The 20,983-nt window shown below is 35.1% G+C and overlaps 1 protein-coding gene across 2 annotated transcripts in view; it reads left to right on the forward strand.

Annotated features, from left to right (window-relative positions):
• Positions 1-20,983, forward strand: part of LOC145286230 (protein unc-80 homolog) — a 542,234-nt gene that overhangs the window by 61,177 nt on the left and 460,074 nt on the right. For both annotated transcript variants that reach the window (XM_080135050.1, XM_080135051.1), the window contains exons 3-4: positions 2,952-5,227; positions 11,278-11,519. In XM_080135050.1, coding sequence (XP_079991176.1) covers positions 2,952-5,227; positions 11,278-11,519 — 2,518 coding nt within the window. The remainder of the gene's footprint in view (positions 1-2,951; positions 5,228-11,277; positions 11,520-20,983) is intronic.

Here is a 20,983-nt window from a genome sequence, read left to right on the forward strand (position 1 = left end):
TCCTTCACTGATTGCTGATGGGAGAAATCTGTGTCCTAAATTCTCAATTCTTATGTTGGTTTGTAATTTAAAGAAAAATATGTTCCCCACAAAATGTTCAGCAAATAATATAATTCGTTTTTTTTTTTTAGTTTTTTTTTTTTACTAAATATGCCCACCAAAAAATATAACTTTTTTTTTTTCTTGCTTGTTTATTAAAAAGTTTTTGTGGTACTACATTTTATCTTTCCTTTCCTTGAGTTTATTAAAAATTTTTGTATATATATATATATATATATATATATATATATATATATATATATAAAATGCACTATACATAAATAAATCTTGGTCACAAAAATCAGCGAAACAATGGTTATATTATATTTGTTTACAGAGGCCATTTGTGTGTGTGAAAGCCAAGGTCAAACCGATCTCAACAGCTATCTAGATTCACCTTAATTAGAGCCAGGGCCAATGTGATCATACCAAAAAAGGAAACTAGACATTATCTGATTTGACCAATGCCCACCAAAGATTATAGTGTTCTCCAAGGGACTGAATTGCTTATAAAAAAAAGAAGTACTTGTCACAGAAAAGTAAGAACAAAATTTGACACAACAAGAGAAGCTTACTTAAAAGAGGTGGAGGTGGATGCTTTGAGCAACTCCCCATCGTCATGAATACCAAAGAAAGAAACATAGCACAAAAGACTGAACTTGTATTAGCCTGACGTCTGTTTATTATGTATAATTAATCTATAATTAAAAAGATCTTCTGTACTTTATGCCTTCTGTATTTGTTTCCTTTAACGTACACCTGGCTAACAAGGGAGGGGGTGATAAATGAGTACTGTATAGAATCCACACTGTATCGTGTAGAAGGAGCACCGGCAGATTCCCTACACACAGTGCACTCTCTGATGTCCGATAGGACCTAAACATCATTAGCTTCCAAATGATTCTTATGTGGAGAACTGGAGACTTTGATGGTATGGCCATGTTGAAAGATTAGATGAGAGTTCTTGGGTTAGTAGATGTAAAACAGTTGAGAGAGTAGGTCTAGTTCATAGAGGAAGGCCAAGGAAAACCTCGGATGGAAAGAAGTGATAAGAATGGAAAAAGAGAGATAAGTAAAAACGTGGCCAAAAGTAAGTTTGAAGGTCAGTTTCTAAAAGCCGTCCTATGCATGCCAGCACGTTAAACGGATGTTTAACCTACTATTACTACTACTACAACTAGTTTAATTTTGTTTTTTTAGCTTGACAAACTTATTCCAAAACAGACAACATTGAAGTAACATTATGGGTTTCTGTTCAATTTCTTAGAGACCAATTTTGGAACGCCATGTAATAAATGAAAGAAAAAGTAACCAGCACTTCTGTGAGAGGGTGGCACTATTATCTATGAGCATTGGCAAAAGATCAAGTTAATTTTCATTTCTGGAAATGGAACATTACCAAAAACACAAATAACACATGGCGTGTCCGAAGGAGAATAGATTTCCACTTTGAGTTCTATCATTTTTTCCCCCTTTATGTAAACAGATGAGGAATTATGAGTTTTAAGATTTGTTTAAAAACATCCATTTCGCTAACATAACAGAACTAATGGCTTGTTTGGCAATGGCCATTGTGGATGAGTTCACGATTTTGTTTGTTTATATTTTCTGATGCTTTACTAATGATAGCTTTTTTATGGACATTAATCAGAAGATTTCTGCACTTGGTTGGAAATGATGATGCATTTGAATTAGCACTACAAGTCTATCATTATTTTCATAGCAGGTGCTCAACTGAGTTAACTATGGTCTCCCTTTCAAAACATTTACGATAGACACTCATTTAGCTACAGCCACTGTCAGCAATTTCCCCTACTCTCTATCTGCACCTAAATCTAAATGCAAATTTCATGAACAAAGTTTCTTTCCTAGAACTGTTCACTTGTAGAACTCTCTACCATGCGGCTGCTTTCCAGCTGAGTACATGTTTTTTTTTAGTCCAACATAAACAAGTTCTTGTTAAGCCATCCTCTTAAATAATAAAATGCTACCCAATTTTCATTGATACTAATCATTACGTTTTTGTCTCACCGACAACTTATTAACCCATATCCTCATCTGGTCTTCAGACCTTGATAAGTGGCGACTTCCATGTAAAAGAAAAATTCTGATTTTTTTCTCATCTCTTTTGTTAATTTAAAAAGTTGAAAATATTAACACTTTTCAAAAGTGCTTGTTCAATAACAAATTTAATCTGGAAAATAATACTTTTAAATATTTTATATTTAAAGGAAAATTAAATTTTTTTTCAAAATAACTTTGTATCCAAAAGTTATCTCCCTTGTCCCAAAGACATTTTGAAGCAAATTTATTTAGCCCTGCATTTTAATTGAATGATAGTAAGCAGAAACAGGGATTAATTCAGTGGGTACCACCGACATTGACTTAGTAAACCTTATCATTTTTACTGTGATTCCTTTCAGTTGTAAATCGTATAATAAATTATATTTATTATATTACATATAATTGTTTTCGTTCAATTATTTCTTTATATTTGTGACTCATTACTCACAAATCCACTTTATTAACAGACAATTCAATAAATGAATATGTTAAAAAAAAACAAAAAAAAACGGATGTAGAGTTAGTACTAGCATAAACAATTTCTTTTTTTACTATCATTTAAACCTTAAATTAGTGATCATGTCCAAACAAAATTGACTGCCATTTTCAATTTATTCATGTTTGGTTAGGTAAATGTGTTAATGATTTCAGAGATAATAAATTTTACAATCAGTTTCCACACTTTAAAAGTATGCAGGTCGGTAGAAAATTATTTTTTTTGTGTTAAATGTTATTTGTTGTATATTTTGTTTGTTTTCGATTTCTGTTGACTTAACCAGGAATGCCCAATTTTCCTTTGAAACAATTTCACTAACTTGATTTAAAAAAATTTTTTTTTTTTTTTACAGTCATTTGAACGCGTAGTGGTCCAGAATATTCTCCATGGATTGTCTCCAACTCTGTGTGAAGCCATTCACAGCATCTCTCGTTGGAAAATCATCCAGTGTGCATTCCCTCATATTTTACATGCTTGTTCGGCACTTCTTAGCGAGAGAAAACATAAGAGTCATGATGCAAAGTTTACGACTTGCGAGACAAAGATCCTTTACACTCTGCACTGGCTTCTTCTGGATGCCGCATCTGAATGCGAGGATAACTGGCTGGAGAAAAATAATGGCCGCCCAAGTGGACGGTCATACCTGCACTCTCTGGCCACCATTCAACTGTTTGTTTACCTGTTAGCGCCACTCGTTCACACATTGCACGAGACGGATTTCCAAAGTCTGAAACTGGAAAACGGCCTGACGATTTGGCAGCCATTAATGAATTATAGCCTGCCAGACGTTCCATGTTTTACGGCAGCAGTGAAGCCACAAAGAAACATTCTCAAGGCTCACCGAGCACAATCTAAGGTGAACACAAATGCTGCTAATATATATATCGGAAAAGGCTGTTCCGAACAGAATCTCTATCTGGGTGTAGATTTATGCGAAAATGGAACAGGGGGCAGTGGAGACAACAGTAGCAATAACCCGTCATCTCCATTGGCCCCTCTTGCAAACATGAGTGACATCTGTGGATTGTCTGGATCAGACAGCCAGTCAGCTAGCGTTGAAGTGGTTTGTGAATATTGCAACTCTGTCGTTCCTTTCCGATCCACAGACAACAGTAATGCCTGCAAGTGTGGTGGCAAAGACAGCGCTGTTACGTTTTCTGTTGACTCCAAGCTAACGGTACCAACCAAATTGTCTACAACCCAATTAGACAAGGACTATCTCAATCAAAAACTAACAAGTGCCGTTATGAATGGAAGTAAAGGGCCCAGCACTACAACAGCTCCAGATATTTTAGCGTCCAGTTACTTTGATATCGCAGTACTAAGATGCTTATTTTGTTTACATTGGCCAGAAGGAGGGATCTATTGGGCTTTGAGATACATACATCGGCGACTTTTAGAAATTTGTGATGAATATATGCGACTGGAGCACACCGCTCGTGAGCGAAGTAAGTCATTACCAATACCAAGTATTCAGACCCTACAGATGCTAAGTATCCCAGCATCCCCTGTGATGAACATACATGAAACTAGTTGTTCCCCTCATAACCTACACAGGAAATCTTCCACATCATCTACACACAACTCTTCCAATTTTGTTCCTCAGATTCAAACTGCCACAACCCACAAGGAGCCGCCCCATAAGCGCATTCGGGTTGTTGAGCTGAAGCAATTGTTTGATGCGGCGCGCTCTAAAAAATACACAACCGAGTCCGAAGAAGGCGAGGCGCATTCTCCAAGGATTAACCAGGTAGAGCCAGCACGTCTTTCTATGAAGTCCCTCAAAGAGGATTCATCGAGTTCTTGTACCCTGTCAACACTGGACACGGATTCGGATTTCCATCGTCCGTGCTCAGCACTTGCCAATTACCTTGATGTGAAGAAAGATGCCAAATCAGATGACATATTTTCTGATCCCGCCCGGCGTAAAAGCATGCCCTCCTTGCACCAATCAGACAAGGATTCACTGGAGGGGACTGGTCAGCTCAACACTCAGACGTCATCATGCTCCACCCGTGTTGATTCTATGCCTGTCGGGTTGAACTTGAAACCTCAGCCGCAAGAACAGCTCTTGCCCTCGCCACAGCAGCATCAGGATCACTTGTTGCACCCCATCATCACGATCACTGAGCACAGTCCGTGCGACGTCACGCCTCTTGGAGTATCATCAGGTTCCATTTATTTCTCTGAGAGTCGGCGGCGTGGCAGCACGGAGTCGGAAAGGATTCTCCAAGACTACACTCCTGCAGCGTCTGTCAACATGGCTCGTAGCATGACCGACTCCAACATTGCCTATTCAAGTAAAGATGACACACAGGAAGCTGCTGGATCTGTCTATTACATACAGCCGAATGGCCAGTTTAATTATAATGTAATTTTGAAGGCTGTACACTTTGTGTCAATGAATGAGCACACCCCCCGAATATGTGAAGTGCTACTAAATATCTTGAACTGTCTACTTGATCTAAACGTGATCGACATGAAAAGACACGAACCCTCCACTAGTAATAATAATCCATCTGTAAACACACAAGACACAAACGAGAATTCTACAGAAACACCCAAACTAAAGAAAGTTAAAATCGAGGGTGCTACAACATATTGCATCGCCATGGATAGCATTGTCAGGTAAGAATATATTGAATTTGTATTGCTAATACTAAATGTCCTTACCCGGCGTTGTCTGGGATGCAGTAAAATCATTTTAGTTTTTAATTTTTATTTGTTTGCATATGCAAACTTATACGAAAAAAGAAATAAAATTTTAGTTGTAAGGTAAACAACTCTCATTATTGGTCCCCTGACAAAAGGAAGTTGGACCTGTAAATTCAGCCTTGTCTGTTCCTCTGTCTGTCTGCACTTTTCTCAATAACTACGCCTTGGAAATTTTGCACAAACATTAAATATGATATGAATAAAAAGTAACAGAATGGATTTTCCAGGAAAACTCCGGTGCCCCCCTCCCCCTTAAGGGTGCCTTTTGGGTTAAAATCGCTAAAATTGACACTTTTGTGCTTATTAAAAAAATTGATGCCTTGGATTTTTATAAAACTTTTTGAAAAGTTGTAACTAACTAATTTCTATATAATTTTGTTTGTCTATACTTCACGATAACTTTTGGGTGTGTCCCAGGGGCTCTTTTAGGGCTAAGAAAAGCACTCCATTTTTGAGACCATTTTACCATATTTGTCCAAAATTTTCTATGTATGTCTATTTAGCAGTTTTGTATGGTGCTGAACTCACATTTAAATATGTTAAGGCCTTGGAGACTTTTAGGGTTAATTGGGGGTGGAGGGCAAATGATGGACTTAATCATTTCTATTTTTTGCATGGTGCAGAACTCAAATTTACATATGTTAAGGCCTAAAACTGCACCGTTTGTTCATTTTCACCAGGATTTGATGTCCCCTGGGAACTTTTGGGGTTAAATGGGGGGGGGGGGGCTAAACTTAGTCATTTTTTTTTTTTTTTTGCGTCTTCACTGTGCACTCACGGGGGACTATGCAGGCTTCACTTGGTATTCTTCAATTTAAAATATGAGTTTTTTTTTTGCCAGGATATTATGAAGGGAGATGAGTAGCAAGATATCTGTTCACAGTACACTTAAACTTCTGTATGTCAGTATGGTTGGGAAAGCAGAATCCTGGAGGGGAGTTTATCTAGGGATCTTTATTGTGAAGGGGTGGGATTTAGCTGTTTGTCAGGTTTGTCAGGGGATATTATGTCGAGGGGGTAAAAGTGCTTGTAGTTCGTCAGAGTATTCACGATTAAAATACTTGTAGAACAGGCTGAGGGATACAACATTTCATCGATGGGACAGAGGCTGAAGTGTAGGTGACAGTTCAGGACCTATCAGGTTGGCGACTTTCTTTTGAACCCTGTCCAGGAGTGAGAGACTAGTAGCAGATGTACCAGCCCAAATGTGACAACAGTACTCCATACATGGGTGAATGGTGGCCTTATAGAGGTACAGGATATTTTCAAGTGTAAGTAGTTTTCTAACACCGTAGAGAGAACCCACCTTCTTCACAGCAGCTTTGGCAATGCTCTCGATGTATCTATTCTAGTTCATGTTCCCTGTGAATGTTAGGCAAGGAGTTTAAAGGAAGTACTTTCAGATAATGCGTTTTTGGCCATTGCTATTGGTGGTAGAGAAGGTTTCTTGTAATTATTGAAGGAAACAAACTTAGTATTGGCAGCATTGAATGTGACCATCCATTTTTGTTCCCATTCAACTACAGATTTGAGGACTTCCTCTAGTGTTTCTGCCATTTCCTTAGATATATGTTCATTTGTTTTCCCCTCATGGCTGTTATAGAGAGTGTTGTCATCAGCAAATATACCCATCTCAGAAACAATTTTATCAGGGAGGTCATTTATGAATATCAGGAATAATAAAGGTCCAAGGATAGACCCCTGAGGTACTCCCGCATTTATACCATATTGTTTAGATGTACGACCGCCAAGGACAACCTGGATTTTTCTCTTACTTAAGAAGGATTTAGTTACATTATGTATTCTTCCAGTCATACCATATGATCTGATTTTCCTTAGAAGACCTTTGTGCCATACCCTGCCAAAAGCCTTAGATATATCGAGGGCTACCACTCTACTCTCCCCTGCTTTGTCCAGTGAACGGTATATATGTTCAGAGACTACAGTTAGGATATCTGCTGTGGAACGGGCTTACCTAACTCCATATTGATTGTTGGTCAGGAGTTTAGCAGCTGTAAGGTTATAGATGAGCTTGATTAATTATGGATTCAAATATTTTGGCCAAAAGCGGGAGGAGACTAATGGGGTGATATTTTATTGGATCAATTCTTTAGGTGATTTTCAGAAAATATTTCATATTACCAGTCATCTGGTCTGGAGTAAGTAATTTTTAAAATAGATTATAACCAAGTATCTTATTGTCAGGTTAGGGCATATTGGATATTTATCTATGAGGGGACATTCAATAAGTGATGTTCCTAACTGACTTCTGATAACATTAGAGCAACAAAACTTGGCATAGTTATTAGTCTTTCTCTACATAGAAACCACCCAGAGTTACACATTTCTCCCATCATTTAATACAGACTGGTTTTGTAGAACACCCTATTTTGATCTTCCAGCTATGTTGCAACTTCGGAAATCGAGGCTGCATCATTTGGGAAACGCTTTCCTTCCTAAAACAACTTCATGAATGGGAAGAGGTGAAAGTCGGAGGGTGCAAAGTCAGGAGAGTGGAGAGGATGGAAAAGATTTTATAGACATACACTTGTGCTTCTGATCTGGCAATGTGTGTTGTGAACCAGAGAGTTGTTTTGCAGAAAGAGGATACATTTGCTTATCTTGCTCCTCCTCTTTTTGATAGCTTCATTTAATTTCTCACAAGGTTGTCCTTGATGGTCGTACATCTGAACAATATGATATAAATGCGGGAGTGCCTCCGGGATCTATCCTTGGACCTCTATTATTCCTAATATTCATAAATGACCTCCCTGACAAAATTGTCTGTGAGATGTTGATGACACCACGCTCTATAACAGACCCAACAGGAAAACAAATGAACAAATGAACACATATCTAAAGAAATGGCAGAAACACTAGAGGATGACCTCCAATCTGTAGTTGAATGGGGACAAAAATGGATGGTCACATTCAATGCTGCCAAAACTAAACTCGTCTCATCGATGTAATGTAGCATCTCTCTGCCTGCTCTACAAGTACTTTAACGGTGAATGTTCCGACGAACTACAAGCACTTGTACCCTCTCTACATAAATACCTCCGACAAACCCGACAAGCAGTAAAATCCCACCCCTTCACAGTAGAGATCCCTAGATGTGAGAGAGCCTTCTACTCCAGTAATTTCTTCCTCAGAACCGCTAGACTTTGGAATTCCCTTTCAGGTTCCTGCTTCCCCAACTTTACTGACATGCAGAAGTTCAAGTGTAATGTGAACCGACATCTTGCTGCCCAACTCCCCACCTAGTACTCCTGTAGCCTGTATCCCTAATAGTAGCCCCCTACATCAAAGTGGCAATGTGCCTTGTTTGAGGTGAAAATGTAAAAAAAAAAAAAAAAAAGAAAAAGAAAAAAAGGCGAAGCATAATACTTCCATGATTGTGGTACCCTTTGCTAGGAACTTGTCATCACTACTTCATCCTGGTCCCAGAACACTGTGAGTATAACTTCTTACTAGGAGGTTACATTCTTGTCTTCTTTAGAGTTTTCACTTTTGGAAAGGTGTCAGCAACCTGAGGATTCATCTGACAGACACCTTATGCATATAAAAATGGTCATGAATTTCCACAGACCTTGTACTAACTTGACCTCTTGGCATGTTTGGCAAATAGTCACGTGCCAATCTTCCAAAATAGCATCCCCAAACTTGACTGACAGATGCCTCATCAGAAACTGCAATCAATTAGCTCAGAGCTATAATTTGCCACATAACCCATAGAGATATAAATCATTGCACATGCAAAATTTCAACTAGATGAAACAGTTGGAAGTGGGTCATGTGGCATTAGTTATTGAACACCTCTCATACAGGATGTTTGGGATCAATTTTTGGAAAGGAAAGAAAAATATATCTTCATCAATAATTGATGTATTCTCAAAATTTAAAGTGGATCTCTCTAGAGAAGCCCTACTGGATCTTTCTGAAGAAGCCCTATTGTGCTTCCACCAGTTTCCAAGAGGCACCTCAACCTGTAGCATACGGCCTTCATGGTGCTCTTGGAGGAATGTCTGAATACCACTTTAATCTTGATAATCATTTGTATTGCAGGCGATACAGTTAGTGTCTGTCTCAACTGCGCCCACACATAATATTCTATGGAGTTGCATTCAGATGGGTTGGGTCGAGAGGGCAAATCTTAGTACTGATAAAGTTGTGGAAGTTTTCAAACAGCCACTGCTGTGTTTTTCTGAAGATGTGACATTAAGTTGAGTCCGGCTGCCACATATATTTGGTCTTTCTCTCCACATAGCATAACAGTGGAGAGCGACTCGGACTCAATTCAGATTTCTATACTGAGTCCTTTTTCAAAAATGTAGTTTTGCATATTAAGATGTAGGTCCAAGTAGATGTTCTTTTCGTCTGAGAAAAACCAAAGTATCCCTGGTTGACTTGGTATTTGACTTTGTTAAAGAATTTCTTGGCTTACATACGCCATTTTTCTTAAACCTTAGCAATGAGTTGTTGTTTCTTACAACTCCTGTTGAAAAATAGTGAACATTGTTATTCAGTGCTTTTTTCATAGTTGCAACTCTGGTGCTTATTTTCTCACCAAGGTTTGCACTATTTTACCTGAACCTTACTGAATCTTTTTCTAAACACCTGCTATGATGCTATGATCCTTTCTCCTAGCTGCTGCTTTCACATCTCTGTCATAATTCACCAGCCTATATCTCACAGCCTTCAACATGTTGCAGGAGCTCTAAGCTGCAACTAAGATATTCAAATTTTTAATTTAACATGAATCATTACAGGGCAGGTTACTCTCTCCTAATATTCTGGTGCTTTTCAGTTAGCCATGGTCTTCAGCTGTCAAACCCATAGGTAATACATAGAAACAGTCACTATTAAATATTGCAAATGGTTTTTAAATGAAAGAGTGTAAAAATATTATCAAATTTCTCCCTAAACATCCTTTATGAAAATCCTCATTCAATGCTTTATTCATAGTTGGTTACTTAGATGCTCATCTTTCTCACCAAGGTTTGCATTATCTTGCCTGGGCCTTGCTGAACATTTTTTTGCAGCTTCAACAACAAATTTTTATGACATGAATTTGGTAGAATTTATGTTAAGTACATCGTTTCCAAGAACTTTGTGGCTCTTTTTATTCAATGTGACAATTATAGGTATTACATATATGCAAATTGCATTATTCTTCAGGCATTTTGGCATCTCAAACCTTTCTCCATAAAAATTGCTTTTCCAGAAAAATCACTCAGCCATTAATTCAATGCATGGGACCCAATCACACCAAAGTTGCACTTGCTATGCCCAAATGCAATGCATGCTGCCACACAAAGCTCTCCTTCCATCAACCATGTTCTGGATAAAAGTCTTAAGTAATACGCAGTTGTATTCTGAGTATTAATAGAAGTTGGTATCTCCAAAGATACTGGGTTAAACAGAGTTGAGAGGGAAAAGATAACAAAATACCAAGGTCTTATGTATTACATAAAAAGAAACTGGAATCTTAGGAAGATCTCTATCATTCCAGTAATTATACAAGTAATCAGACTTGTGAAAAAGAATTTCAAAAGCTATCTAGCAAATATACCCTGTGAACCAGATGCAAGATAGATTCAAACAGTTGCACTTAAAGAGAGAGCCAGAATCTTAAAAAGATCTCTCAGTTAGAATATATAAGATAGCAGGTGAATGTTTGGCATCTGGTGGGATGCTTCATCCCCAGCTTGAACAAAGTTATAAGAAAATTGAAAAAAAACAAAACAAGTATTGCATGTACTGAGGATTGAACTTTCAACCTTCAGAAGAATGTCATTTACAAACTGAATTTATCTTGCAGACAATTCTAGTAATTTGGAAGCATACTCTTTTCTTATATTTAATTATTTACATTTTTATTTAATTGTCTGGTTAAAAGTGTTGAAATACTTTAATTTTCTGATGTCATCAGTGGATTTATTATATTTAAAATTTTCTTCCAGAATATATAAATCCCTTGGATGTCCACTAGGGTGTGGTGATGGCGTTCGAGGAGTGAATGGAGAACATCTGCGTATAAAAGGACAGAATTGCTTACAGAGACTACAAAGGGGAAATCCATCTTTATTTCGGAAATACTTACGAGATTTTGTATGCAAACATTCAGTCCAGGATAGCGTGGATTTTATGCATGCCGTACTTGGCTTCTGTGTAGAATCGGGTAGTTCTGTTCAGTCACCCACAGGTAAGATAAATATGATCCAATTGTTTTTTTTTCCTTTTATTTTAGTAATTGGTAATCTCTGATGCTACTAGCTCAGGCTTCCTAACCTAAAATGCATCAAACATTGATGCTATTCTTTCCCTTTATCTTTGTAAAACTCAATCATGTTCTACAAAAACAAAAACAATTTCTCTTTACAAAACAACCAAACCAAACACCATGAATAAATATTTGAAGATATAAAGAACTTGAAGCATAAAGACTTTTCTCAAAATTAATTGATTCAGCATTAAATAAATAATTAATAATAAGAGTTGATATGTTCTAAAAGAAAACAACCAAACTAAACACCATGATTAAATATTTGAAAATATAAGCAATTTGAAACATAAAATCTTTTTTCCAAAATTACTGGATTCAGCATTAAGTGACCAGAAAAGATTGATATGCCATAAAATATAACAACCAAAACTAACATTAATTAGGCATTCATCATAATTGTGGGGAAAAAATCACTTTAAATCTGCTTACAAATCAAATAAAAAGTGACAGCAATATTTAAATTAAAAAATATCAAACACGATAAAAAAAATACATTATTCATAGATTTAATCCCTCATTGTTAATGCTGTAGAGTAGAGTTTGTACTTGTAATGGCTATATCTATGGTTGGGTTGAGTTGAGTTTCTCACACGCATGGATAGCATCATTGACCATTGCATCTTACTTTTGCTGATTCTGAGTTAGGTAACACAGTATGACTAGCCAATCCTAATTCCATAGACCAACTATTTATTTATGAGCCTGATAATGCTGCAAGCAGTTGTGGCATGTGGCTACGATTAGTGGGGGGGTGCCTTGGAAAAGTTTTACCAATTGTTTTAATATTGTGTAAAAAAAAGCAAACATATAAAAAAACATGTACATAATTTATACATTAAAAAGACATAAAGGTAATAGGATTCTAAATAAAAGTAAATATTTTTTAACTTGATATATTCATTTGAAAATAAACCCCATTCTTCTTGTTTTTATTTGCAAGAAAAGATTGATAATTTTCTCCTTGACCATTGAATGACTGCTGAGAAATATACACAGGCAACTGCCTGTTATATAATTGATAAATGATTATAATCAAACTTCGAATCTGATGTCAATGTTGTGTCAGCACTAGTGAGCAGTGCTAATCTGAAAAAAGTACACAAACTAATTATTAAACTGAAAAATTAATTAAAACAAAATGTATCGGTTTATCATTATTCCATAGCGTTGAGCCCCTGATGGGGCATAGGCCATCCACAATATTCGTAGATGCTTTTGTAGTGAGTTTTTTTTGGGGGGTGAGGATGCTGGCCTCCTGTCCAACCTTCCCAGAAGATACATGCAGCATCTAGCCTTCCCAAATAGTCATCCATCTGGTACTGGCCAGGCTCAACGTTTCTGAACTTTGGTGATCTAGCGAGAACCGGTGTCTCAACATGATTGTGCCGTACTTTATTTAATTTCAAGAGCCATTTACAAGGATTTTTATGGTATTTTCGTATAAGAAATGATTCCTTAGCAATATACTGTTGAATACGGAATTACTATAAGGTGTAAATTTATAAAAACATTAATTTTCTCATTTGAAAAATTATAGTTTGTTAAATTGTAAATTTGTTATATATTTCAAATCCTGTTATAAAAAAACACTGAAAAATACTGATTTCATCATTTGGAGAATGTATTAAAAAAGTTTATTGGTTGTTAAATTGTAAGTTTGTAATCCTAAAATTAAAAAAAAGACAGAGTTTGTAATATTTGAAATCTGTTTATTAAAACATTCATTTTATTCTTTTACAATAAAGGAAAATGTTTTAATATATTTTGAAATAACTAATGTGACAAAAATAAGAATTTACTTTATGAGAGCTTTATAGTTTTAAAATCACTCTTAAATATATCTATTAATAATTAAAATGTCTAAGTTGTTTATGACATCCTGACCTTTCAGAACTTTGAAAATAATTTTGCAGCCTTTAAACTATCATTGATGAGAATTGATTTTCATCTTGTTTTCATTTGTTTTCATTCATTCATAATTTTAACTCTTTTCTCACTCTTCTCTCTTTCTGTATCTCTCTCACCCTCTCCCTCTTTCTATTTTCCTTTCTTCCTCTCTATTTTTCTCAGCCTCTTGTATTCCATTTCCTTCTCCTTTTCTCTCTCTCTCTCTCTGCTTCTTCCTTCTTTATTTTCTACCCATCTCTCTCTCTAAATATAACTTTGTCTGACTCATTAACTCTTTCGTACACTCTCTCTTTTCTCACACAGCACACTCGCAACAAAAATAAAACGGAAACTTATATACACACAAAATTTGAAGAAACTAAAGATGTTTCTAAAATAAAATTTAATTTCTATAAAATATTTTAAGAATTAAAATTTTTCCCTCACTTTTTATAAAAACCAATCTATCTTCCAAAACTGAAATGTTTTGAAAAGGTATGGTATAAAAAAAAAAATTTTTTTGCCAGACTTTTAGATCTTCATCTTTATTCAATATACAGTTAAACTTACTGATTTTTATCAACTAATAATATATTTCAATTCAATTTTTAATAAGCACCATTTGATTTTATAAATCGTTTCTTACAAAAAAATATACTCTCTTAAACTTCTCACTAAATTTAAGTTCAAGTAACAACAGATTAATATTTGGGAAAACAAATTAATTTTTATTTACAAAATAATCAGCAAAAGTCAGACAACGAATTGGTAAAATAAAAAAATAATAAAAGAAATAAACTACAAAAATCAAAAAACAATTCTTGCAAATTTACACTGTAGATCAATTTGCCCTGTCATTGCTGCAAAAAACAAACACAACTAGTTGACAAACTTTGCCATACATTTTGTGAGTTAGTTGCTGCAATATACTCCAAAGTATATATATATATATATATATATATATATATATATATATATATATATATATATACTAGCAGAAGTACCTGTCATTGACTGGGTTCAAAAACAGCCTACAGAAAATGGACTGTGATTGATGAAAGTATGATAGGTTATGAAAAGGAGGGGGTTGTAAAAAGATAGGTTTTGATACTCAAAAATTTTACCCTAAGCAAAATATGATGAAAATAAAGATAATTTTTGCGAAAATATATTTTTATATCAACTTTCTTTCCATTCGTAGCCAAGAGTGACCAACAAAATGATGTTTCCTTACAAAGAGAATATGTTATATACATGATAATAAGCAATTTTGTGTATAATAAAATTATGGGGTGTTCGTTCGCGCCTGACCTCCATAGAATGGAAATATTTCACAAAGTTTAACAATGTTTTTTAATATAGATCCACAGAATATTGTGATAAGTGTTTCAGTGTGAACAGGTATGGTATAATAAATTAAGGGGTTTATCTATTTTATTTTTACTTTCATCATATTTTGCATTGGTTTTGATACCCCCAAATTCGAAGCGATCTCTTTACAACCCTTCCTTTTCATAACCAATCATACTTTCATAAATCAGAGTCCATTTTCTGTAGGCTGTTTTTGAACTCAGTCAATGACGGGTACTTTTGCTAGTATATATATAAGGAAAGAAAGAGAGAAAATACAAAATATTTTGCATATTTATAATTTTTTTTATATTTTGTACAAAGTTAAAATCTAATGCTTTTTTTCTCATTTTTCTCCTGAACTTGCATGATGGCTACAATAGATTGGATTTTCACAAAATTGCTTTTATGAAAACTACAACATAGTCATCTTCGAATCTAATATCAATAAATATTTGTCATAAACCTCAAAAATCATCAAATCTTTTAAATTTCAATCATCTTCAATCCTTTCATTCAACTATCATCATATTAACTCAAAGGGTTTTTAGTCTTGATAAATCATGATTTATTATTAAAAAAAATGTTTTTTCCATTAAAAAGGTAAGTCTTTTCATAAAAGAGTAGACTATGTATCTAACAAAAATTCTCAGACTTTCAAAGTTATAGATGATTCAAATGATCTATCACGTTTCTCCATTTAACCCAGTCTAATTGTATCCTCACAAGCATTGTATTGCAGGCCAGCAATAACCAAGACACAGTGGTATAGTTAACAAAAAGTGCAGTAGCAAAAGTAGGTTACAGATGTACACATCATAATTCTGGGGGTCATAACTGTGACAAATCACTACCTAATGATGTGTTAGATGTAACTATATTTATTGTCTGTGGGTAAGTCCATTATTCCTGGAATGGGTAGATCAGCTTACCCAATAACATCTTATTATCTTGAAAGTGTTAGTTCCAAATGAGCCAACCATTTTTCCACAGCTAGTTTTGTCTGTTTTTCATAGTGGTGACAAGTTAAAGTTGTCTACCCTCTTTCTTTCTCCATTTGTTTGATTTACTCCTTTCTCGTTCTTTTTTTCACTTCTTAATTAAAATATTTGATTTTCTGATTTATTGAGTGTTCAAGAAGAATTTTTAATTTGTTTTCAGATTTTTTAAAAATTTTATTTTTCAAATATTAAAAGTTATGATTAAAGGTTAAAATGTTTCAGCAACTTGAAAAAAAAAATCTTTCTTTGCTTTGTTTTTGTTTCTAAAAAGAAACTAAAAAAATCTTCAATAAATAGCATTCAATCTTTTTTAGATGTTTCAAAAAAGTGGTATGAGAATTCTAGAGTAGAACAATTTGAGTGTTGTACTTTATTTTATGACGTCAGCAGGTTATGTGATTTTTAGTGAAACGGCCTTCTATTTACGTTGACCATGGATGAGGATTATCCAGAGGAGATCAGCCTGTGTTTTGTGTTATCTTAGTTTATTATTTAGTAAAAAAAACAAACAAAAACAAATAATAAAATATTTTACATTAAATTTTTAATTTTTAGAGATTTATTAAATAGCATAAATCTGGAAAAGCATATTAAAAGAGCACACAAAAATGATGTGCACAGCAAACTAATTTGACTTTTTTAATACTCATATTCACCCCAAACAAGGCATATAGCTACTTGGATGTAAGAGGCTACTATTTGGGACCATACCTACAGGAGCACTGTCTAGAGAGTCCAGCAGCGAGATATATGTTTACATTACATTTAAATTTCTGCATGTCAGTACAGTCTGGGAAGCAGAAAACGAGGGAATTTTCAAAGTCAAGCAGTTTGTGGGAAGAAACTATTAGATGAGAAAACTTTCTAGCACCTAGGCACCTTTACAGTGAAGGATTAGGATTTTGCTGCTTGTCGAGTTAGTCAAGGGATTTTACATCAGGAGGGCACAAGTGCTACAAGTTTATTATTATCCATGAAAGTATTTGTAGAACAGGCTTAAAGATTCAACATTTCAGTGATGGAACAGGGACTTGGTTTCTCTAGTTACAACCACTTAGTACAGGACCTATTAGATTAGAGACTTTTTTTTCGGACCTGTCTAAGAAGGGGAGACTAGCGGTAGATGCACCAGCCCAGATGCAAAATACTCTATGCATGGGCAAATGATGAGTTTGTAGAGATACAGGATACTCTCATGTGTGAGAATTTTCTACTGCAGTAGTGGGACCCTACCTTCTTTGCAGCAGCCTTCAGTGTATTTGTTCTAATTCATGTTGCCTGTGAATGTTAAGCCAAAAAGTTTGAACAATGAACCCTCAGGTAGTGTTATTAATCATGGCAATTGGTGATCGAGAAGGTTTCTTGCAATTGTTAAAGGAATAAAGCTTTTTTATGAAAAATGTACAAAACTAATCATGTGTAAATATAATGTGTAAATATCTGCCTCATTTAGGAGCTAACATCTTCAAGAGAACCACTTTGTATTAATAAGAATCAGGCTTTCATAGTAACCATTTTTCTCTGCCTCTTTTTTCTTGTAGATCAAAAGAAAGAATATTTATTATTCTCACTATTCAAAGCTGTATTTTACAATAAAAATAGATTACTATTTTCTCCATTGCACACCCTCCACCTCTAATCTGAATTTTTAGCAAAAAAGTGTAATTTCTAATTCTTATCCATGTCAAATTGAATGAAATGTTCATTTATAGTAACAATAAATTTTATTGATTTTTTCTCCTTTCTTTTTGATCAACCATCAGAACATTTCTAATAATCTATAAGTCAATGCAATTAATAAAAGTTCTAGACTTGCTGAGTTATGAAATCTCAATTTGATCTGATTTGATCTAAATTTTTGATCCCATTTTATCGTTAATCTATATTCTTATATTTTCTATTTTCGTCTTTCTTTTCTGGTCTATTTCATATGTTCTTATATTTTTGTTAACTATTTTCTTTTATTCTCATTACTTATGTTAAATTTGGAGGCCCAGTCATCATTATATATAATCAATAATAAAAAAATGTACGATTTTTCCCTGGTAAATTCATATAATTTAGTATAGTATGATCTTTGACCAGCTTGATTCTATTGTTGACACTGGTTTTCCCAGTTTTTTTTAGAATCCAGTACTTAGGACCACATAGAGTGAAAGTATTGCTATGCTGTAAAACAAAACAACCAAACCAAACTCTATGAATAAATATTTGAAGACATAAAAAACTTGAAGCATGAAAACTTTTACTAAAATAACAGACTCAACATTAAATAACCCATAAAGGGTTGATATGCTGTAAAACAAAACAACCAAACCAAACTCTATGAATAAATATTTGAAGACATAAAAAACTTGAAGCATAAAAACTTTTCCAAAATTACTGGATTTAGCATTAAATAACTCCAAAATGGTAAATATGCCTTTAAACAAAAATAAACAATGAACCACTTCTCATAGATCATTAGCGTTAAGCAACATTGAGACTTCTCAGTACCAGATGGGTGACAATTTGGGAATGCTAAGTGTTATATATGAAAAAGGACAGCAACATTTTTTTTTTAATGGTTTTTCATCTCAAACAAGGTACAATGCGAGGTGGATGTAAGGGGCTACTATTTGAAACAAAATCTGCAGGGATACTATGTAGGGAGTTGAGCAGCAAGGTGTATGTTCACATTACACTTGAACTTCTCCATGTAAGTACAGTCAAGGAAGCAGGGACCCAGAAGGAAATTATAAATTCTAGCAGTTCATGGTAAGAAACTATATGAGTAGAAGAATTTCCGGCATCTAGGGATCTCTACAGTGTAGGGGTGGGATTTTGCTGCTTGTCAGATTAGTAAGGAGTATTTATGTCTAGGGAGTACAAAGGTTTGGAATTTGTTGTAGCACTTTCCATTAAAATACTTGTAAAATAGGCACAGGGATGCAACATTTCATCGATGGGACAGGTTGGAGTTTGGTTGACAATACAAGACCTATTAGGTTGGCAACTCTATTTTGAGTCTTGTCTAGGAGTGAGAGACGAGTAACAAATGTGGCAACAATATTTCATGCATGTACAAATGGTAGCTTTCTAGAGATACAGGATGCTCTGAAGTGTAAGTAACTCTCTAACACAGTAGAGAGAGAGAGAGAGCCCACCTTCTTTGCAGCAGGCTTGGCAATGCTCTCGATATATTTATTCCAGTTTATATTCCCTGTGAACGTTAAGCCAAGAAATTTGAATGAAAAGCTTCCAGGTAATGTATCATTAGCCATGGTTATTAGTGGTTGAGGAGGTTTCTTGTAATTATTAAAGGAAAGAAGCTTAGTTTTGGTAGCATTGAATGTGACCATATATTTATGTCCTCATTCCACTGCAGACTGGGTGTCTTCTTCTAAGGTTTCAGCCATTTTCTTAGATATGTGTTCTCCTCGTGTCTGTAAAAGAATGTGGTGTCATAAGTAAATAAAACCATCTTGGAGACAATTTTATCAGGGAGGTAATTTATGATTATGAGGAATAATAAATATCCAAGGTTTAACCCCTGAGCCACAGTTGCATTTATATCATAGTGTTTTGATGTACAATCATTGAGGACAATTATGATTATGTTAAGTATTCATTCAGTGATACCATTTGATCTAATTTTGGTGAGAAGATCAGCATGCCATACCCTATCAAAGGCCTTAGATATATCTAGGGCTACTTCCCTAGCTTCCCCTGCCTTAGCCAGTGTGTGGTATATATGTTTAGATATTACAGTTAGGATAGCTGCAGTAGAAATGGCTTGCCTAAATCCATACTGTTGGTCAGAAAGAAGTTTAGTATCCATAAAGTAGTGAACTAGTGCTTGATTAAGTAAGGATTCAAAGATTTTGGTAAAGAGAGAGAAGAGGCTAATGGAGCGATAATTTAATGAGTCAGTTCTTTCCTTAGGATTCTTGTAAACTGGTACCACAGAAGCAATTTTCCAGCAGTCAGGAAAGCAAGATTCAGTAAGGTATTTGTTGAAGAATTTGGAGAGAACTAGAGCAACCTCAGCAAAACATTTTTTTAAGGCCCACATACCTTTTAGGTGTCTAGGTTTTTATGATATCACGAACTTGGGAAGTGATAATTTTTAGATCATCAAGTGTGGTTTCTATCTGCAAAGAAAAATTTGGGAGGGAGTGGTTTGCTGAGTTCAAAGTGGAGTTGGAGGCAAACCATTGGGCAAGCAAGTTAGCCTTCTTTGTTGCCATGTAAACAACCTCAAGGTTGTTGGATCATGGTGGAATTGTTGACTGTCCATTATTTACTACGCTGTTATAAATTTTCCAGAAATCACGAGTTCCTAATTTCTGCAACTCAACATGTTTACTGGTGGTTTCGGTATGTCTTTTCTTAGCTGTGGCTATTTCACTCTTACAATTATTTCTAGCTTTTATACACTTTTGTCTATGTGTACTGGACTTATGTTGGATAAATTTGCAGAATGCATGCTACCTTTGAGCAATGGCAGCTGCGTAAGTAGAAGTGAACCATTGAGGAGAGTAGGGTTTGCCATAGAACTTCCATATGGGAACATGTACTTCAATTGCTGCTTTGAACCTTTCAGTAGCCACATTTGCACACTGTTCCTGTGGAAAAGAAAAGATATTTCCTCATGGAATATCGCTGATGTGATCCCTGATGGCTTCCCAGTCAGCCTTCTTGTAGTATCTTGTTGTTTTGAGCGATAGTTCTTCAATTTGGAGTCCAGAGTTTATAGTGTGAGCACAATGTGATCAGCACTCCTGAGTCGGCAATGGGCATTTGTTACACAATCCTCAGAAATTGTCATCAGAAATAGGTCTAGAAGTGAGGCTTGCTAGTCCTGATGATCTGGTTGGGAACGTGACTGTCTTTTATCAGGGAATAGGATATAGAAAAGTTATGTGTGATGCTACAGCTGCATCTATGTAACTAGAGAAACCAAGCCAGTTACTGTGGTGGAAATTAAAGTTAACAGATCCATGTATTTGGGTGCTATCATAGAGAGTGTTGTATCTATGCTGTCAGAGACGTGGTTGATTAGAGTACAGTCTTGTGACGAGGGAGAATTGTAGAGAAAATATGTGACTAATGCAGGTTTAGTCTGAAGCACATGAAGTCCTGATTGTCAGATTCTAGTTTGGT

This window comes from Euprymna scolopes, chromosome 10 (genome assembly GCF_053919585.1).
Source record: "Euprymna scolopes isolate OS-2025 chromosome 10, ASM5391958v1, whole genome shotgun sequence".
Taxonomy (NCBI): domain Eukaryota; kingdom Metazoa; phylum Mollusca; class Cephalopoda; order Sepiida; family Sepiolidae; genus Euprymna; species Euprymna scolopes.